General features: G+C 40.4%; 2 protein-coding genes across 9 annotated transcripts in view; one reads left to right on the forward strand and one right to left on the reverse strand.

Moving 5' to 3' along the window:
* CMC1 (C-X9-C motif containing 1) overlaps positions 1-13099 on the forward strand; it is a 76852-nt gene extending 63753 nt beyond the window's left edge. For all 8 annotated transcript variants that reach the window (XM_060022075.1, XM_060022079.1, XM_060022074.2 and 5 more), the window contains 2 exons: positions 9600-9690; positions 12842-13099. In XM_060022075.1, coding sequence (XP_059878058.1) covers positions 9600-9690; positions 12842-12962 — 212 coding nt within the window. In that variant the 3' untranslated portion in view covers positions 12963-13099. The remainder of the gene's footprint in view (positions 1-9599; positions 9691-12841) is intronic.
* A 3755-nt stretch (positions 13100-16854) lies between these two features.
* Positions 16855-18603, reverse strand: part of AZI2 (5-azacytidine induced 2) — a 35376-nt gene continuing 33627 nt past the window's right edge. The window contains exon 8 of the mRNA XM_060022080.1: positions 16855-17644. Coding sequence (XP_059878063.1) covers positions 17232-17644 — 413 coding nt within the window. The 3' untranslated portion in view covers positions 16855-17231. The remainder of the gene's footprint in view (positions 17645-18603) is intronic.

Raw genomic sequence — 18603 nt, forward strand, 5'->3', positions numbered from 1 at the left:
GTTCATAAGCCAGCCTTAGGCATTTGGGTCACATATACTTCAGCATAAAAGATGAGGGAGAACACTGCCGTGTGTCCCTAGCACGTGGGATGTACAGGTTCTTGTTACAGGACGCCATGTGCATGAGATGTCGCTCTTGTCAAATGACTGATGGGGTGAGTATGCCATATTTCCTTTTTGTCCTTCAAAGTATGTTATTTACTCATCAGGTCCTGATTTTGAGAAAGTTCACCTGGGATACTGTCATCTGAAGGTACTAGTCTGTGGTTGTGTTTATAGATCCATTTCACCACCATCATCAGAGTCTGGAGTGCTGCTTTCAGTTCTTCACATTCATCTTCTGATTCATCTAATACGTGGGAATCATCTTTTTGTCAGTTTTCTTTCTTCTACTATAGGCAGTGTATTAGTTTACTATCACTGCTGTAACAAATTAAAAACATTCAGTAACCTAAAACAGCACAGATTTGTCACATTACCGTCTGTAGTTCAGAAGTGTGACACAGGTCTTCCTGGGTTAACATCAAGATGTTGGCAGAGGGACTTCCCTGGTTGTCCAGTGGTGAAGAATCCGCCTTCCAATGCAGGGGACACAGGTTCAATCCCTAGTTGGGGAACTAAGATCCCACGTGCCGCGGTGCAACTAAGCCCGTGCCACACAACTACTGAGCTCGTGCGCCTCAACTAGAGAGCCCATGTGCTGCAAACTACAGAGCTCACGCACCCTGGAGCCTGCCTACCACAACTAGAGAAGAGAAAACCCGCATGCCACAACTAGAGAGAAGCCCGAGTGCCATGACGAAGAGCCCGCACGCTGCAGCTAAGACCCAATGCAGCCAAAAACACAAAAAAAATAGAAAGTAAAATTAATTAAATAAATAAATAATTTAAAAAAAAGATGTTGGCAGAGCTGCATTCCCTTCTGGAGGCTCTATGGGAACATCCATTTCTTTGCCTTTTTCAGTTTCTAGAGGCCTGTCTTAGCAGAGCTGCTCTAACAAAAATAACAAATGGAGGACTCATGAACAACAAAACTTCATTTCTCCCAGCTTTAGAGGCTGGAAGTCCTAGAGTAGAGTGCCAGCACAGTTGGGTTCCTCTTCCGGGCTGCAGACCTTTGTGTCCTCACATGGTGGAGAGCAGAGAGCAAGCCAGCTCTCTCCCTTGACTCTTATCAGGACATTAACCCCATTTATAAGGATACCACCCTCCTGACCGTATCTCATCCTAACTACCTCCCAAAGGCCCCACCTCCTAATATCATCATGTGGCAGGGTAGTGGGGGTGCAGTGGGGTTTCAACATATGGATTTTGTGGGGACACCAACATTCAGTCTGTTACAAGGCACCCAGTTTTTTGACTGGTGTTCCTCTTTTTCCATTGTTACAGCCAGCAGGATAACCTCCCTCTGACCCTGCCTCCATCATCACGTCTCTTCCTCTTCATCTGTGCCTCCCTCTTCAACTTTCCAGGACCCTTGTGATTACTTGGGCCCCACCTGGATAATCCAGGATAATCTCCTTATTTGAAGGTCAGCTGCTTAGTAACCTTAATTCCCCTTTGCCATGTAACCTAACATATTCACCAGTTCCAGGGATTAGGATTTGGACATTTTTGGGGGCTATTCTATCTAACATAATCAGAAAGTGAAAAAAAAAAATCTCAAATCTCAACTGTGTTCAAGGAAAGCAAAAACCAAAAGACTACTTTTATGTATTCATGAGTGATGATGTAATACATCAAGCAGTACAATAAGAAAACTGATAAAATAATGAAGGTTTATTTCACTGTGGCATCATTTTTCTAGGTGATTCCATCATTTTGTTTTCATATTATTTTAGCCTTTTTTAGCATAGTTGGGAATAATTGCTGAGTCATGATGAAATAAGTTCTAGGATAATATAGTAAAATGTTTCATTAAGATCATGATAATATAGTAAAATGTTTCATTAAGATCATTAAGAGTCTATATTGTGTCTTAGCCTTATACAAAGATGCAATGAACCTATATGATAATTGCAAGATAGAAATGAGTTTTATTGTATTGCAAAATATGTTTTCTGTGATTTTATGGAAGGCCTCTAAGAAAAAATGAAAATCATGAAATATCTTTACAATATTGGTTAGAGCTCCTCATGAAAGAAACTCAGAAATTAAAATTGGGTCCAGTGGACCCTGATCTCTATACAGAGGGTCAGTGTCTTGGTTCCTTCGCCTTCTGTGATGCCCCGAGGTCCTTCTGCCTTCCAGTCTCCTCTCTTTCTCTGCTTGACCCTTAAATATGGGCAGCCCAGTGGTTACCCAGGGCCTCTTTACTTTTCATTATTTTTAATAAGTGACTACTGTCAAAACAGTCTCTTCCAACTTGCCTCAGCCCTGTAGAGCTGAGTGCCTTCTGGAGAGTCCACTTGGATATTTCAAAGGTCCCCCAGCTGTTTGTGTCTGAAACTCGTCCTCGTCTGTTCCCCATCTCCCTCCACGGGCTGCAGCCAAAACAGAACAATGTCATATGTGTTTCTTTTCTGGTGTTTTTGAGTCATCAGACTGAGCCGTCTGCTCCCAGTGAAAAGTGCAGGCCAGTGGTCCCCAACCTTTTTTGGCACGAGGGACCGGTTTTGTGGAAGACAATTTTTCCATGGACTGGGGGGCAGTGGGGGGGTGGGGGTGGGGATGTGATGGTTCAGGTGGTGATGCGAGCAATGGGGAGCAGCAGATGAAGCTTTGCTCACCCGCCCGCTGCTCGCCTGCTGCTCACCTCCTGCTGTGAGGCCGGGTTTCTAACAGGCACGGGCCCGGGGGTTGGGGACTCCTGGTGTAGGCATTATCCCTGACTCCTTGTCTGTTACCCCCTGAACTGATGCTTCTACTCCTCTGCCTTTTACCCCCTTGCCATCTCTTGCTCAGATTATTATACTCACATCTTAACCAGTTTCCCTGTTATTCCCACTCCTGCCTCCCTGCCAGCTCTTCTAGTTCTCTGCAGAAGAAAATCTGATGGTGCCATTTCACTGTGTAAAACCCTTCTAAGGATTTCCATTCCCCTCAGGACAAAGCCTAAACATTGAGCACTGCCTGCTGGTCATAGTGGTACATGCCTGTCCTCCTCTACCTCCATCCACCAGCTGACTCAGTGTAGATCATAGCTTACAAGGATGGTAAGCCCCTCTTGGATGGGTTTGGAGTCCCAATTCTGTGCTTCCACAGCACCCTCCCTGCCTTCCCCTGTCTGTGTGGGTACCACACTCGCCCGGTAGCACTTTTTAATTGTCTATCTTCCTCAGGGACTGTTGGTTCCCTCTGTCTTGTTCAGCGTGGAAACCACAGAACCTAGCATAGTGCTGGGCGTGTAGTAAGTACTTGGAAAATGTTTGTTGAATGAATGAATGACTGATATTTTATGAGCCTATGGGATAAGTACTGAAAGAATATTTGAAAAAAATTAAAATTTTAATGTATTGAATCAGTTAATAACTGTGAAAGCCTGAATTAACTCATTGGATAGTGCCTGGGTTGTAATGAGTACGATGTTAGCTATTATTGTTGTTGTTACTATTATAAGGCAGGAATGTAAGTGACTTTTTTCTTTTTCATTCTACTCTGAAAATTTAAGAAAAAAATAAATGATTTGGGATTAACATATATACACTACTATATTTAAGGTAGGTAACCAACAAGGACCTGTATAGCTACTGTACAGCACAGGGAACTCTACTCAGTACTCTGTAATAACCTGTATGGGAAAAGAATCTGAAAAGGAACGAATACATGTATATATATAACTGATTCACTTTGCTGTACACCTGAAACTAACACAACATTGTAAATCAACTATATTCCAATATAAAATAAAAAAGAAAAAAATAAATATTTGCAGTTGGATCTCTTCTTAAACATTAAGGTGATGGCATGATTTGGTGATTTCCCACCTGCAGTATTTTTTTTTTTTTTTTGCGGTACGCGGGCCTCTCCCTGTTGTGGCCTCTCCTGTTGCGGAGCACAGGCTCCGGACGCGCAGGCTCAGCAGCCATGGCTCACAGGCCCAGCCGCTCCGCAGCATGTGGGATCTTCCTGGACCGGGGCACAAACCCATGTCCCCTGCATCAGCAGGCGGACTCTCAACCGCTGTGCCACCAGGGAAGCCCCAGTAGTTTTGATTTACCTTTGGAAACAAACATTTTGAGGTGTGAGTGCAGTGAAGAAACCAGTGTTTCAGTGAATGTGTCTCATAAAAGATGAGGTGGCTTCTGCGTGTTATGTTTTCCATTGAAGGGTTAGTTTTATGGATCTCTTGAAAAATTGTCTATGGAATTTTGTTGTTGTTACAGTGTTTGCTGGCAGATACTCACTAATACACTTCTTGCAACTAAATTGAGCTTGTCCTAAGTAGCTTCTCACCCATTCTAGAATTATTTATAATATTTGGCTTTTTTGTAGGTGGATTGGATTGAATTCTTTCCAGAAGCCATACTATTGGTATCATGGACTCAAAGGTTGTGAAGAGCTCTTACAGTTTCATTACTAAATTTTATAAACAAATGTATTCATAAAGTCAGAGCTGTTTACAAACTATTTCCCATGAGCTTCATGAAATACGTTCATTATATAGATAATGTGCTTTGTGGCCTGTGGCCATGGCTGCCCTCTCTGAGCAGCCATTAGGAGGGAGAGGACACATGCCTTGGTTCAGGTCTTCACCCCTGCATGAGACGCTGGTGAGCTCAGCACCCAGGGCCCTCTGCCTCCACAGCTTGAGGAGGCTCTGCACACAGGTCTTCACTTAGAAGATAGCTTCTCCTGGGAAAATTAGCTTTAGATTTCAATTTCTATTATAAATCTAAAACTCACAGACACCTTTGTCTGAAGTGAAATCTTAAGAAAAGTTGACACCTATCTAGACTGTCCCCAAGTTGTATCATTTAAAAACCTCTTCTGATTCAGTAACTGGTCAACAGATCATTTATACATTGTATCAAGTACATCTCTGTTTTTATTATCTAGCTCACTATAAGGAAGCCGTTTTATGTGTAAGATTTCCAGTTGTAGAGTTGATTATATGTTTTGAATTTAGGGTGATTTAAAAATCTGCCTACTACATTTCTTTAATAAGCAAGACCTCCTAAATGTCTTTCCTTTAGATTAAATTGAAGTTCCAGATTTAAAAGTGAAACCATCAAGATGGTGGTGTAGTCATGGAAATATTACACAGAGCTTATATGTTAAAATTCTAAATTACGTTGGTACCCAAATAGAGCTCTGCTTTTTGTAATGCTGGAAACAAAATAGGTACTCTATAAGTACTTCACTGATTGAGGAAATAAAAGTACTAGAAAGTTAGAAGTAAGTGCTATGTCTAAAGATGCTTGTGTAAAAAATTCATAAGCTCAGGATTTTTTAGAAAATATAAGTTAGTGGAATCATAAAAGGAGTGGTTCTGGTCAGAGATATGAAACATTGGAATTACTTCTTTTAATATTGTATGTTTTTAAATTGTCATTTCTCATTGAATGCTTTAGTTCTACCTGTATGACTGCATTTGCAAAATAATACGTTGCTTGAAACTGACTAAATGAAACGTGTGGAAGGTAAGCGTTTCTGCTCCCACGCACAGCCTTGCCCTTCATCCTTGGCTTAATCAGGAAACCGTATTTTTGGCGGTTATTTAAATATTAAAATACATTCAGAAGTTCCATAAATTAAATGTGTGAAAAGCAATGAATTCCAAACCATTTCTTTCTCTTACTGCTTTTATATGGAGGTTCCCCAAGTTTTTTCTTATATAAACTGGAAATTATATGGACTTCTTGTATTTAATCACAGTATGATTATTTTGCCCATTATCCTAGACTAATAGGAGACTTTATGTCTTTCTGTTTTCCCTAGCTTCACTTGATCCAAATTTTATCATGCCCACAGAATATTTTTACCCATAGTTTATTTGTTAAGTGGTTTCTTTCAGAGAAATGAGTGTTTACAGAAGAAGGATAGAATTTCATGTTCTTGATATTTTGAAGAAAGAAGTCTTGAGTGCTATCTTTAAGCACATTTCTTTAAAGTTTGGAATAACTTTTAATCATCTCTCGCACTGTTTATTGATATTTATTTGCATTACCTTAAGATATACGTAAGTGAATGAAAGTTCATTTTCATAGTCTTTAATGGTGAATAATTTATTTATATACAGGTATACAAGCTCTTTAACACTTAATATTGAGAGACAGAAGAGATTTAAATTGGGCTTGTTTCAGAATACCATCCTAGGAATCTGGCAACATCACTGATATATGAATGTTTGCTAATGTGGTTTGAAAGAAGGATCCTCATTAAAATCTTGTTGCTAAACAAGTGACAGAAACCTTACAAACAGCTTGAGGCTTCAGGCCAGTCACAGTTACTCCTGAAGAGATCTGGACAAGTGTGAAAATACAGAGACTGTGCCTTTATTGTAATCAGAACACATAAATGCTATCTGGAGTCAGGTCCCTACTTGAGGACATTTTTAGTCATATTAGGGAAAACAAATTTTAGCATATTTCAATGCCTAAGCCTTCTGTTGTGAATTTGTCAAGTGTAAAAGTATTGGGTGTGTTAAATTCAGAAAGTGTACTTTTGGTAATAGCCCTTGTATTCATGTTTTCCTGCAAGGGATTGGGGTTTGGTCAACTAGCATATGTTCATGAGGTAAAGTTCATGATGCTCATGACCTTTCTGTAGATGATACTTGAGTGTGCTGGTTGATCCAGGTCTCTGAGTGATGGTGAGGCTGCGAAGAGTCAGCCCACGGTTTGTCACCACCATCTAACAGTCACTTCTGGATTAACTTTACGTTCACATTCCCTTTGAGGGTTGCTCCTGTCTTAATTCTTATTTAGGATCATAACCCTTGCCTCTAGAAAGGCAGGTCTTAACATCAGGCTGTACGAAGAGCAGTTCATATGTAGGGATGCTAATGGCTTTCCAGAGTGGAAGTTAGTGGACTTTTCAATAACCTTGTGGCCCCCCATTCAGGACCTTTGATGAGAACGAGCTGATTGTAAGTCTGCTCTGCCTTTTTGAGTCATAGGGGATCCTCATCAAAGGACACAGGAAGTCCCCTTGCTCTGATTTGGCCCACGTGCCCAGCTCATCAGTGAAGAGATGACAAGAACATGTGTAGTTGAGTGAAAAAGATGCCTGATTCGGTTCAGGACTCAGTAAACAGTGGCAGTTCTGAGACTGGTGAACAGCAAGCTGAAGGAGCCCATGCTCTGAGCTGGAGCATCCCTGCCCCGCTGTGTGTGACCAGACACGCACACCGTTTGAAGTCAGGTCCTCTCCCACATCGGCTGTCCTCACTCCCATCGCCCCTCATCCTGCAGACTGTGCAGTGGACTTGGACGTCCGTGCCATAGGCCTCTTGGTCTGGCATAGCCCCTCGAAGGAGTTTCTTGTGCATTTACAAATCTCAATCATTTTCAGTTTGCTTGTGGTTTAAAATTTCACTTTTGTTACATATTTTGTGTCTTCATGGAGACTCCTGAAATTACCTGCTTGCTTTAAGATGATTATAAATTTTATTTCTTAGTAGCTGAAAGGGTAATTCAGAGCTCAAGAAAAGAGGGGAATCCTGATAATTTTGTACTAAAAGAGTTATAAAAGCTATTCTCCAGCTTCTCTGTGAGGATGATGTCATATTTTAAGGTCTGACATGGACATGGTTGGTTACAGACTGGAGGCGGCTGGGGCTGGGACTAGAGCCCCCAGTGGGTAGGAGAAGGACCAGAAGAGCTCAGGAGAGTTGCTGCCCAAGCAGGGGAACCCCATACACTGTCCTGAGGAAGGACCTGGTCTGACCCAAAGCAGACCCAGTAGAGAAGCAGAGGGCCCCACTGTGGCTGGCCTCTGGCACCTGGGTTTTCTGGGTTGGTGGTCCTGAGAAGGCAGGATGCCAAGGGGCCAGTACAATTTAAAAGGGAAACTACCAGAATGGAAATGTGATAGAAAGCCGTTTGGATTTTCTGGGGCATTTCAGAGTTGACTCAGGAATGGGATGGGAGCCCTATTATCAGAAGTGAAGGACCATGGCAGGTTGTGTGAAAGAAAGAGGGTAAATTGATGCCATCAGAAGACACACAGAAACTGGCCCCCAGAGGCCTGTGTCTGGGCACAACTCCCCTTTTACTCTTCTTATTCATTTCTTCTAGAATATACTCTTTTTTTTTTTTAAATTGAAGTATAGTTGATTTACAATGTGTTAACTTCTGCTGTACAGCAAAGTGATTCAGTTATACATATATATACATTCTTTTTTTAATATTCTTTTCCATTATGGTTTATCACAGGATTTTGAATATAGTTCTCTGTGTTATACAGTAGAACCTTGTTGTTCATCCATAGAATATACTCTTTTTCTCTGTAGGGAGACCTTGGAGATGCTGCAGGTTTGGTTTCAGACCACTACAATACAGTAAATATCATAATAGAGCGAGTCACACGAATTCTTTGGTCTCCTGGTGCATTTAAAAGTTATGTTCACACTATATTAAAGTGTGCCTTATGTCCAAAAAAAGAATGTACATGCCTTAACTAAACAATAGTTTATTGCTAAAAAATGCTAACCATCATTTGAGCCTTCAGCGAGTCGTAATCTTTTTGCTGATGGAGGATCTGGCTTTGATGTTGGTGGCTGCTGACTGATCAGGGTGGGGTTGCTGAAGGTTGGGGTGAATTTCTTAAAATAAGACAACAATGAAGTTTGTTGCATCGAAGGACTCTTCCTTTCATGAATGATTGCTCTGCAGCCTGCAGTGCTGTGTGATAGCATTTTGCCCACAGTAGAACTGCTTTCAAAACTGGAGTTAGTCCCCTCAAACCCTGCTGCTGCCTTATCAACTAAGTTTATATAATATTCTAAGTCCTTTGTTGTCATTTCAACAAGTTTTATAGCATCCTCACCAGGAGTAGATTCCATCTCAAGACCACTGTCTTTGCTCATCCATAAGAAGCGACTTCCCCTCTGTTCAAGTCTTATCAGGAGATGCAGCAATTCAGTCCCATCTTCAGGCTCCACTTCCAATTCCAGTTCTCTCGCTATCTTCTCTGTGTTGGCAGTTACAATAGTAACATCAAAGATCACTGATCACAGGTCACCGTAACAATTATATTAATACTGAAAAAGTTTGAAATATTTCAAGAATTATCAAAATATGACACAGAGACATGAAGTGAGGAAATGCTGTTGGAAAAATGGTGCCGATAGACTTGCTCAAAGGAGTGTTGCCACAAACCTTCAATTTGTAAAAAAAAAATGCAGTGTCTGCACAGTAGTAAAATGCAGTACAATGAAGTATGTCTGAATTAGAAATCCTACTTACTCTCTACATTCTGCCTCTGTGAAGTCCCTTCACTCTTCACCTCAGAGGTCTCCTCTCCCCCTTTCAAATCTACAGAGTAAAGGACTTTTATTCTGCCTTTTATCCATGTACACGTCTTTCATGGAGCATGTCCTGTGAGCCAAGTACAGTCTAGGTAATAGATGTTAAATGAGTGAATATTTTAGAGCTGTTAACAATTACAGTGATGTAATTACAGGTCATTTTTTTCTTCCAAATTTTTTATTTCAGATTTCACTAAATGTTGCAAGGACTCTGGAATCCTTATGGTAGTAAAATGCCGCAAAGAAAATTCTGCATTGAAAGAATGTCTAACTGCTTAGTAAGTAGTTACCTCAGCGTTTGTGCTCCTGTGTATATGTGTGTGTGTAGTCTGTGTAGTAGATAAAAGTATGTTATTTAACTCATTATATGTAATCTCTACTTCTCCCCACCAAATTTGTCATATAGTTGGCTGAGTCTAAAATTTTAATTTGTTAAAGATTCTTCTAAGAAAAACGATACAACATATTTATGAAGGGTCTTTTCAAGTTTTGTGTGTTTGTCAGCATTTTATCTGATTAAAATACAAGATTTTTCATATGATTTAATAAATTCCTTTTCATGAACAGAAAATAGAATATATTATGTTTATCTCTTCTAATGAAAAGGTGCTTTTGCCAGCCTTGGGATCTTTTGGACTAATGTAATTTAACTTCTAGGAGAGTTGCAATAAATCAAATGAAGGCTACAAAGGTAAATTTAGATTTTTGAAGTTAAATTACTTTGAAAAATAATTCTTAAATATCATGTTCACTGATATTCTGTTGTAGTTCCTTGAATCTTAAAGTAAAAATATGCAGAGGCCTTTGAATGCAGCTGCTTTCTGCTCATCTCCCCACATGTTTTATCACCCACATTATTGACAGGCAGTGTTGTGGATACAGTGCTTTAGTGAGTAGGGAGTTGGTAGTTGTCCGTGAGATCTTAGTTTTGGCGAACCCTTACTTCCTTCTGTACTCTGCTCCCCTAGCCTGTGAAGCATCTGTGTCAGGATTGTTTGATACTTCTTAGGCAATTACATAAAATGTGGTGATTATCTGAATCTTAAATTGTTTTCTTTTTTGATAACAAATAATGTACACATGAGTTTATAGACTCTTTTAGAATACTGAACCTCTACATTTATAGATGAGGAAACATACTCCAAGTCCGCATGTCTTTGCTCAAGTCAATAAACAATTCTAATAGCTGCTCTTTTTTATGAGCCCAGACCTGCACTAAGTGTTTAACTGTGGAGAAGTAAGAGTTCTGGTCCCTAGAGCTGCCAAGAGATGTTGAATGAATAGATGAACCTCTTTCACATTTGTGTGACTGAATTTGTTAAATTCCCTTTTGTACATTGATTGAAAGATTTTGACACCTTGGTTTCAGTCATCATATCATAGGGACTCATTATTCTTAGTTGGGACAGGGCAGCACTGGAGCCAGGAGCAGGGACCATGGGGAAGGCAGCGAGCTGGTGTCTCCTGGGTCCCCCGGGGCATAGCTCCCCCTGCAACCCATGCAGGGTCCTCACTGTCAGGTGGGGTGATTCTTCCTCACGTGGAAACACGTCACCCCAGCGCTGGCACATAGGAGATACTATGTACTCAGTAATTGTTAGCTCTTTTTAAAAGTTTGTCTGTGTTATTTGTTAGCTTTTGTTATCTGGATATTAATCATTGGCATATCCTGCCATCTGTCGCCCCCTAGAGATGGAGAAGATAACAGGTCCCAGTCCATCCTGGGGTGCAGGGGGAGGCTGTAACTGCTTAGAAGAGAGGGGAGCAAACCAAGAGGAGTGACTGACATTTGTGGGAAAGAAATGAGAGCTATTAGGAAGAATTCTACTTGACCTCAAGTCTCAACATACTCTAAGAAATACTGCTTTTTTGTCTTTGCTTGAGTGGGGGCTCTGCTTTACTTACTGTCAACATTCCATGGGTGGAGCCACTACCCTCTCTCATCTCTGCCTGGTGACACCCTGAGTCAGTTTTGTGTTCTATTATTTCTCCCCGTCTCTTCTCACTCATCCTTCAGTAAACTGCAGTCTGGCTTCTGCCCTCACGACACTGGAACTGCTCTTCTGGGAGGTTCCATCTTTTCTCTGATACTTGACCCCTCTCTGGAAGCCCCTGGAAGTCCCTTCCATCTGGCTTCCCTCTTTAAGCTCTTTCCTGTCTCCTCGGCATCTCTACCTATTTCTTCTCCACCTTTTCTTCCTTAACCTCTTCCTTAAAGCTGGTTCCCCAGGTTCTCTTCTCCGTTTTAAATCTGAGAAGGCTCAGTTTGCACCTGTGGAATTCAGCTGCTTCCTATGGGTCATGGCATGTCTCCACTTCCCTCTGCTGGTCCGAAACCGAACAGAGCTCCTTTGACTCCTGCCTCGTGTCTTTGTGAATTATAGTTGTCTTGGATCTAGAATCTTCCTGATCTCCTGTTGATTTCATCTCATTCTCCCCCAGATCCACTTCATCCTTTTCATCAGAACTGTGCTTCCTTTGGCTTAGGTCCTCCTCATTTCTTGTCTGGATTATTGTAATAGCTTATTTATTGGACACCCTTGCTGCCCACCTTTAGCCTATCTGCCACATGCTGTCAGACTCATCTAAGGCAGTGGTCCCAACCTTTTTGGCACGAGGGACCAGTTTCGTGGAAGAGTTTTTCCACGGTGGGGGCGGGGAGGGGATGGTTCAGGCGGTAATGCGAGCGATGGGGAGCGGCAGATGAAGCTTTGCTCCTTGCCCGTCGCTTACCTCCTGCTGTGCAGCCCAGTTCCTAACAGGCCGCAGACCAGTACCGGTCCGTGGCCCAGGGGTTGGGGGCCCCCAATCTAAGGCACAGAACTGATCTTACAGTTGCTTTGTGAACAGTGCCCGTTCAGGGTAGATTTGACTTCTCAGTGGGGCATGAATGGATCGCCATGATTTGGCCCTCCCCATTCCAGCATCTCATGCCCTTTCTCCTGCACGTGATCTGCTATGGTGGTACTAATCTACTTGTCCTTCTTCATGCATCACAGTTTTTCCTCATCTGTGGGATTTTCCACATGTGCCTTCTATGTGGGTTTCTGTTGGTCCTTCAAAATGCAACTCAAACGTCTCCCCCTGACAGCTCCCCTTTTTCCACTCTGCCCCATGTTTCGGGCCACAACTGCCGTAGTACTTTGTGTACATAATTGTGATGCAGTCTTGTCTGCTCTCATGGATCCCTGAGGATGGGTGCCCTGACTTCCCATTGTCCTATCCTGGGACATTGGTATTCAAAAAAGAACCATTAGGTCTTTTTTTTCTTTAATTTGGTAGCCTAATGTTTACAATGAATTTATGACCATTACTAAAAACCTGCTTCTAAAGATTGTGCCTGATGAACCGGATGTCTGAATTTATTGTTAAAATAAGCTTATATGCTTACAAAGTGATTCCCTTTAAAAGATTTTCATTTTTTCATAGCTATAATGATCCAGCCTTTTATGAAGAATGCAAAATGGAATACCTGAAGGAAAGGGAAGAATTCAGAAAAACTGGAATTCCTACCAAGAAAAGGCTGCAGAAGCTTCCCACAAGCATGTAGGCAAATATTCAAATGATACTCAGTAACGCCAATGTTCATGGAAATCACAGTCACCTGAAATGATGGACTCAAAGAAGTGTCTGCTTTATCCTTAATTATGGAAATAATTTTATCTGAAATAAAGGTTTTTCTTAAACTTCAAAGTTGAGTTTATTGAATGGGATAGGAGTAAGTGGGGAATTGGCACATGGTTTACCTGGGCATAATGGGTTTATCCTTAATTATGGAAATAATTTTATCTAAAATATATTTTTTTAAACTTCAAAGTTGAGTTTATTGAATGGCATAGGAATAAGCAGGGAAATGGGACATGGTTTGCCTGGGTTGTAATGGGGTTTTTCATATAGAGAACAGCTATAGTTCTCTAACAGTGATACCAGTCTTTAGGTTTCCACATGAATCTTACTCATCAATCTATAGACTAATCATGGGACCAGAAGTAACTAAAGGAAAGCAGGAATGGAAGCCTTCAAAGGAGTTAATAACTTGGCAGTATAGCAGGATGGTCATGAACCTGGCTCCACCACTGAGGATTAACTGAGTAGGGAAATAGAGTATGTACTTGGACATACTTGGAGTCTTGGACATGGTAAATGCGCTTTAATGGTTATTAGTAGAAGTAAAGGCTTATTTGGAAACATAGATGAGGAGATAAGTGCTTGTACATGAATTAGTTTTACTTACATCTTTAATAGAAAATTTCCTAAAATGTAGTGGCATTCCTTGACCTGTTAATTCTGCTACTGAAAATATTTTAATCTTTTAAAAAGTCTTCTTGGGCTTCCCTGGTGGTGCAGTGGTTGGGAGTCCGCCTGCCGATGCAGGGGACGCGTGTTCATGCCCCGGTCCGGGAGGATCCCGCATGCCGCGGAGCGGCTGGGCCCGTGGGCCATGGCCGCTGAGCCTGCGCGTCCGGAGCCTGTGCTCCGCAACGGGAGAGGCCACAGCGGTGAGAGGCCCGCGTACCGCAAAAAAAAAAAAAAAAAAAAAAAAGTCTTCTTTATAAGGATGAATGACCATTTTGTAACATAGTAGTGGTTTCAGGAACTAGTGTAAAAAATTTCTGTCCTGATGTAATAATTTGATCCCAGATTCAGCTTTTATATTAAAAGTTGCTTTTTTTCCTATGAGCTGTTAACTCTTCACCATAGCCATTGCAACTAGTTTCCAGGTAAGTAAAATTTTTATGTATTTACATAGTTTTTATTAAAATCACAAATAGAAATTCCTGCCTACTAGGACAAGATTTAACTGAGGCCATCGAGTTAAAAGTAAATAGGACCCTAAAGAACCATGCGATGTTCAAGTTCCACACTTTGCTCTTGAGTAGACCACTCAAAGGAACTACTTGACTCTTATTTGAAACCCAGAGAGACCACATTTTCCAGGTATACAGATCAAAAGGAGGGAGACAACAGGAGCAGACAAGCAAAGCAGATACAGCCACAGAGACCACATGGCATGGGGGTAAACAAGCCCATGCTCCTCTGGGGGCCTTTTGATTTCCTAGAGCACAGGAATTAGTTTGTTTTCAATGACTTAAGTGAGGAAAGGGCAAAATGGTTACTTTAAAAAGCTACTAAAAATATACAACTTGTGGTTATTTTATAATTATTTTAATTAGAATTAGAGGGGCCAGCTTCATTTTTATGTGGAAAATTCATCTATGTAGATGTTGCTTCCCCACAAGTGCTAGACAGACTAGGTTATAAAGTATAAAAATGTCCACTGCATGCATGGTACTCTGGGGAATCCGTCCCCGTCCACTCGGCTCTTCCTCTGGCTGGCACCCCTGCACCTCTGCTGACCCTCTCCTGTTCAGTTACAGGCCACAGATCTTCTACCCGTATGATCTGCCTTCTCCAGACAGCGTTTCTGCATGAGACCATGACTGTTTTCACAGGATTCAGTCCTTTAGTGCTTGAAGCCTGAACTCTCCCCTCTAGTTTGGTTCTTGTGTTCCACAGAGGTACATCCCTGCTCTAGTTATGAATTAGGTTCCACTTTAGCAGAACCTCAGTTTCCTTTTAGAGAAGATGTAACTTGTATTTTAGCTAATGGGGAGGATTGAGAGGCTTTTGTTGTTGTTATCCGTGTTCTTTTCACTCTGTTGAGTTATGGATGTGCTGAATTGGGTTATCCTTAACGAAAATCTGGAGGTTAAAGAAATTTTCAAGGGAAGTCCTTTGGAGCAAGCTTCAACTAGTATGAAACAAGTCAACAAAATTTTCCATTTTAAATAAGCTACAGATGGGCCATTCTCTCACTTCTCTTTGAATCTTACCAATAACAGAAATGATCATAAAATACATTTAAAAATTTATGACTGGGAAAATTTCTTTTGGTTACCCTTTCCTAAATAGTTTTACATCATTTGTTTAGCACTCTAAACTGTCAAGAACATCTAGCATACCTGTTTGATAGCTACCCTATTGTTTAGATGCAAAAGCATTGTCTCCATTCAGAAGTTGGTTTAACAAGACAAATGTCTGTTACATGAATCAGATTAACAACCTATAATTAGTACATGACCCTGGAATATTTAGGCAAGGACAATATTTCCACTTAAATTTCAAACAAAAATAATTTATTTTAAGTAATGTCTTGGCATTGTTCAAAACATTAATCAAGCCATTATGTCATATGACTTATTTTCTTTACAAAGGAAAATGCTCCATCTTGGTTTTAAAAAAGGCAAACCAGTAAGCTACATTAGAGATTAGATATAATGTACAGCCTATGCAGCCACATGACAAATAGTTTCTGCTGCTTTGTTATTACACAGGTAGTTGCTTCCTTCCGCTAAAGCCTGGGGTCTTGTATTTGTTTTATGCATACTGGGTTTTGTTCTATTACTTGGCAGGAGATTGTACTCCCTCGAGTCAGCTGTGTTCATTGGTCAGAATAAATTCCAGCATCTGACACCAACTCCATTAATCACAGACAAGCTTGAATAAGTGAGTAAGATAATAGAAAGACAAATATCTGGTGAATGGTGAACACTGTTTATATATGTATGCTATTCAGTTAATGTAGAAGAGATTTGAAATATTCTTTTGAGTCCAAGGTGTTTGCAACTGTCTATCAAAAAGGATAAAGGCCTTCTACATGAAACGCTTTATCTCAGGCAAAAGATGTAGGAACGGAGACATATATTACTAATATTCTTAATACCACCACCCTGAAAGAATACAGAGAAATTTCCATATGAAGCTATCCTTGTTACTTGTTTATAAATGATAGGCTCTTAGAATCAAAGCGTTGGGGGACATTTCATGATTATACTATTATCATATATCAATACAGCACAGAATTTGGTTTCTAGGATTCTAATTAATTAAAAACCACTTTCTCAATAAGTAAAATCATTACATTTCAAAACAAAGTTTAACCAGTTAATAAGCTGCTCTACGTAACAAGCAGGTGTAGACCCTTTGAAGAAAACGGCTTTATACAGTTACACACCCATTGGGATTTTCACTATAGCACTGAAGGACAGATTAGACTGAAGCCTTTGTGATACTATTCCTACTTCTAACTGGATAATGTATATGACTGTAATAGTTTATTCACACACCACATAGTTTTTCAACTATTTCATCACTTTTTTTCAATTAAGACTTGAGGGATGTACCAGGACAGAGTTGGCTTCAACGAGCAGATTTCAAGTCTTAAAATCCAAATTGTACTTTAAATTTTATCAACATCGTGATCATAAAATGACTTTAAATCTTATACTTTGAGACACAATACCACATATAGATGCAATAACCCAGATAATATTGTTCCACTGTAATTTCCTTATCCTTACGCATTATAAGGTCAGCAGAAATATAACCTAAGTCACATTGCCATTTCACTCCTTTATGCAACTTAAAGCAACTTAACATGCTTTTTCTCTGATACAATGGTCTCCTTTATTTTTATGAGTTAGGCATTTCACATGCTTTGTAAAACCGTGTCTGAAAACTTTCAATTCCATTCTTCATGTGATGGGCAGAAATGTACAATTATCATCAAAGGTAGAGTTGTCATTGTGAAACACCTTAGGTTTATTAATTAGTAACACATATCTGATTCTTAGCCGGAGGGTGTTCTTTCACACTGAAAAATCAACTACATAATAGGGTACATTATGTGCAAATGTAAATACTGAAGAACTCTGCAAAAGTTTAATCAAAATCTGCTTTCAGTTTGTTAATGATTTCCCAAGAAAACCACTGAGGGAGATACAGCAACCTCGTGAGAACGTCATAAATCTCTTCATAATTAATTTTTATAATGGCAGTTTTGATTATGTTGATCCAAGTAATGCAGTGGTGGCAGGTTGGGTAAAGGCAAAGGTTTATTTTTAGTTTCCCCAAATGTTGTCTCACTTGATTTAGGAGGGCTTGGGAATACCCAAGAATTATCTTCCAGAGAATTTCTGCCATAAGAATTGTGTTCCTGAAAGTTTGTGCCATCGTGAGGAATGGATCGCTCATGATCTGTCCATGACTGGAGAGCTGCTTTCTCTGATAAAACCTTTGCATCTCCTGGTAAAGGGGAAGACGTGGCATGACAAAGAGTTTTGCTGTTTGGTGAGAGAGGGGCCTGTCTTTTGTATGTTGCAGTAAAATTCATCAAGTGCAGCTTTGTGCTGTCTTTCCCAAGGTCTTCCATGCATCCTGCTGGGGCACAAGCTGAAAAGAAAGCACAGGCTAAGCATCAGCTGTCCTGGTATTTATGATCATAAAACAGTAAACAAACACTTTGTTAATTTGGTTGATTCTAGAACTGGAAATGGACATTTCCAAGTTAGTGCGATCACTGTGGCAGTGTGACTTGAAGTTGACAGATGAACTCTGTTCTAATCCTGGATCTGCTATTTACTGACAGGGTGACACTTGACTGCTCCAAGTGTCACTTCTCTCATCTGCAAAATGGACACAGGAATCTTGTCTCGCCCATATCATAGTGAACATGAGGAAATTCCTATTTTAAAAAGCTGGAAACCAATTCACTTAAAATACAAGTAAAGACCCTGTTCCTGGCTCTTAATATGGCTGGAGAAGGCTTGCAGAATGTTTGTGTGTCAGTGGAGACTAAGAAAGCTGTTCTTAAGTTTTAATAATTTTGTTAGATGTAATATTCCTTAGCTTAGTCAAATCTGTTTTCCATAGGTGGTCCAAAAGTAAATTTTTCCAGAAATAACTACATTGTGAATTGGTGAGACCCAACTGAAATTTGATATATATTAAAGGCTTTAATGGATAAAACAATTTAAATTAAAAGCTATAAAATCATCTCATTTCTTGTCAAATATATATAATGGTAAATGTAAGTTCTGCTATGGTCACAATATAGGTCAAAAAAAAGCAAAAAAAATGAGTTTAGTAACATGTAATGGCTTAGAAGACAGACCGCTCTCCAGCTGCTGTTCAGCCACAGACAACACAAAGCAAGGGCGTGCCTCCCTCCCTCTGTACGGATACCAAGTGCCACCAAGGCCTGACTCTAGTTTTAAAGGAGAAAGAAACTGAACCACATTAAAAAATAAGCTCACTGCCCCTTTTCTTGGGAGGAGGTGACAGTGCTCAGCTTCTGGACAGGGTGACATGTGGGTCTAGAGAAAAGGTGACCTGGGCTTATCTCTGTCCAC

This window comes from Delphinus delphis, chromosome 10 (assembly GCF_949987515.2).
Source record: "Delphinus delphis chromosome 10, mDelDel1.2, whole genome shotgun sequence".
NCBI classification, from domain to species: Eukaryota; Metazoa; Chordata; class Mammalia; order Artiodactyla; family Delphinidae; genus Delphinus; species Delphinus delphis.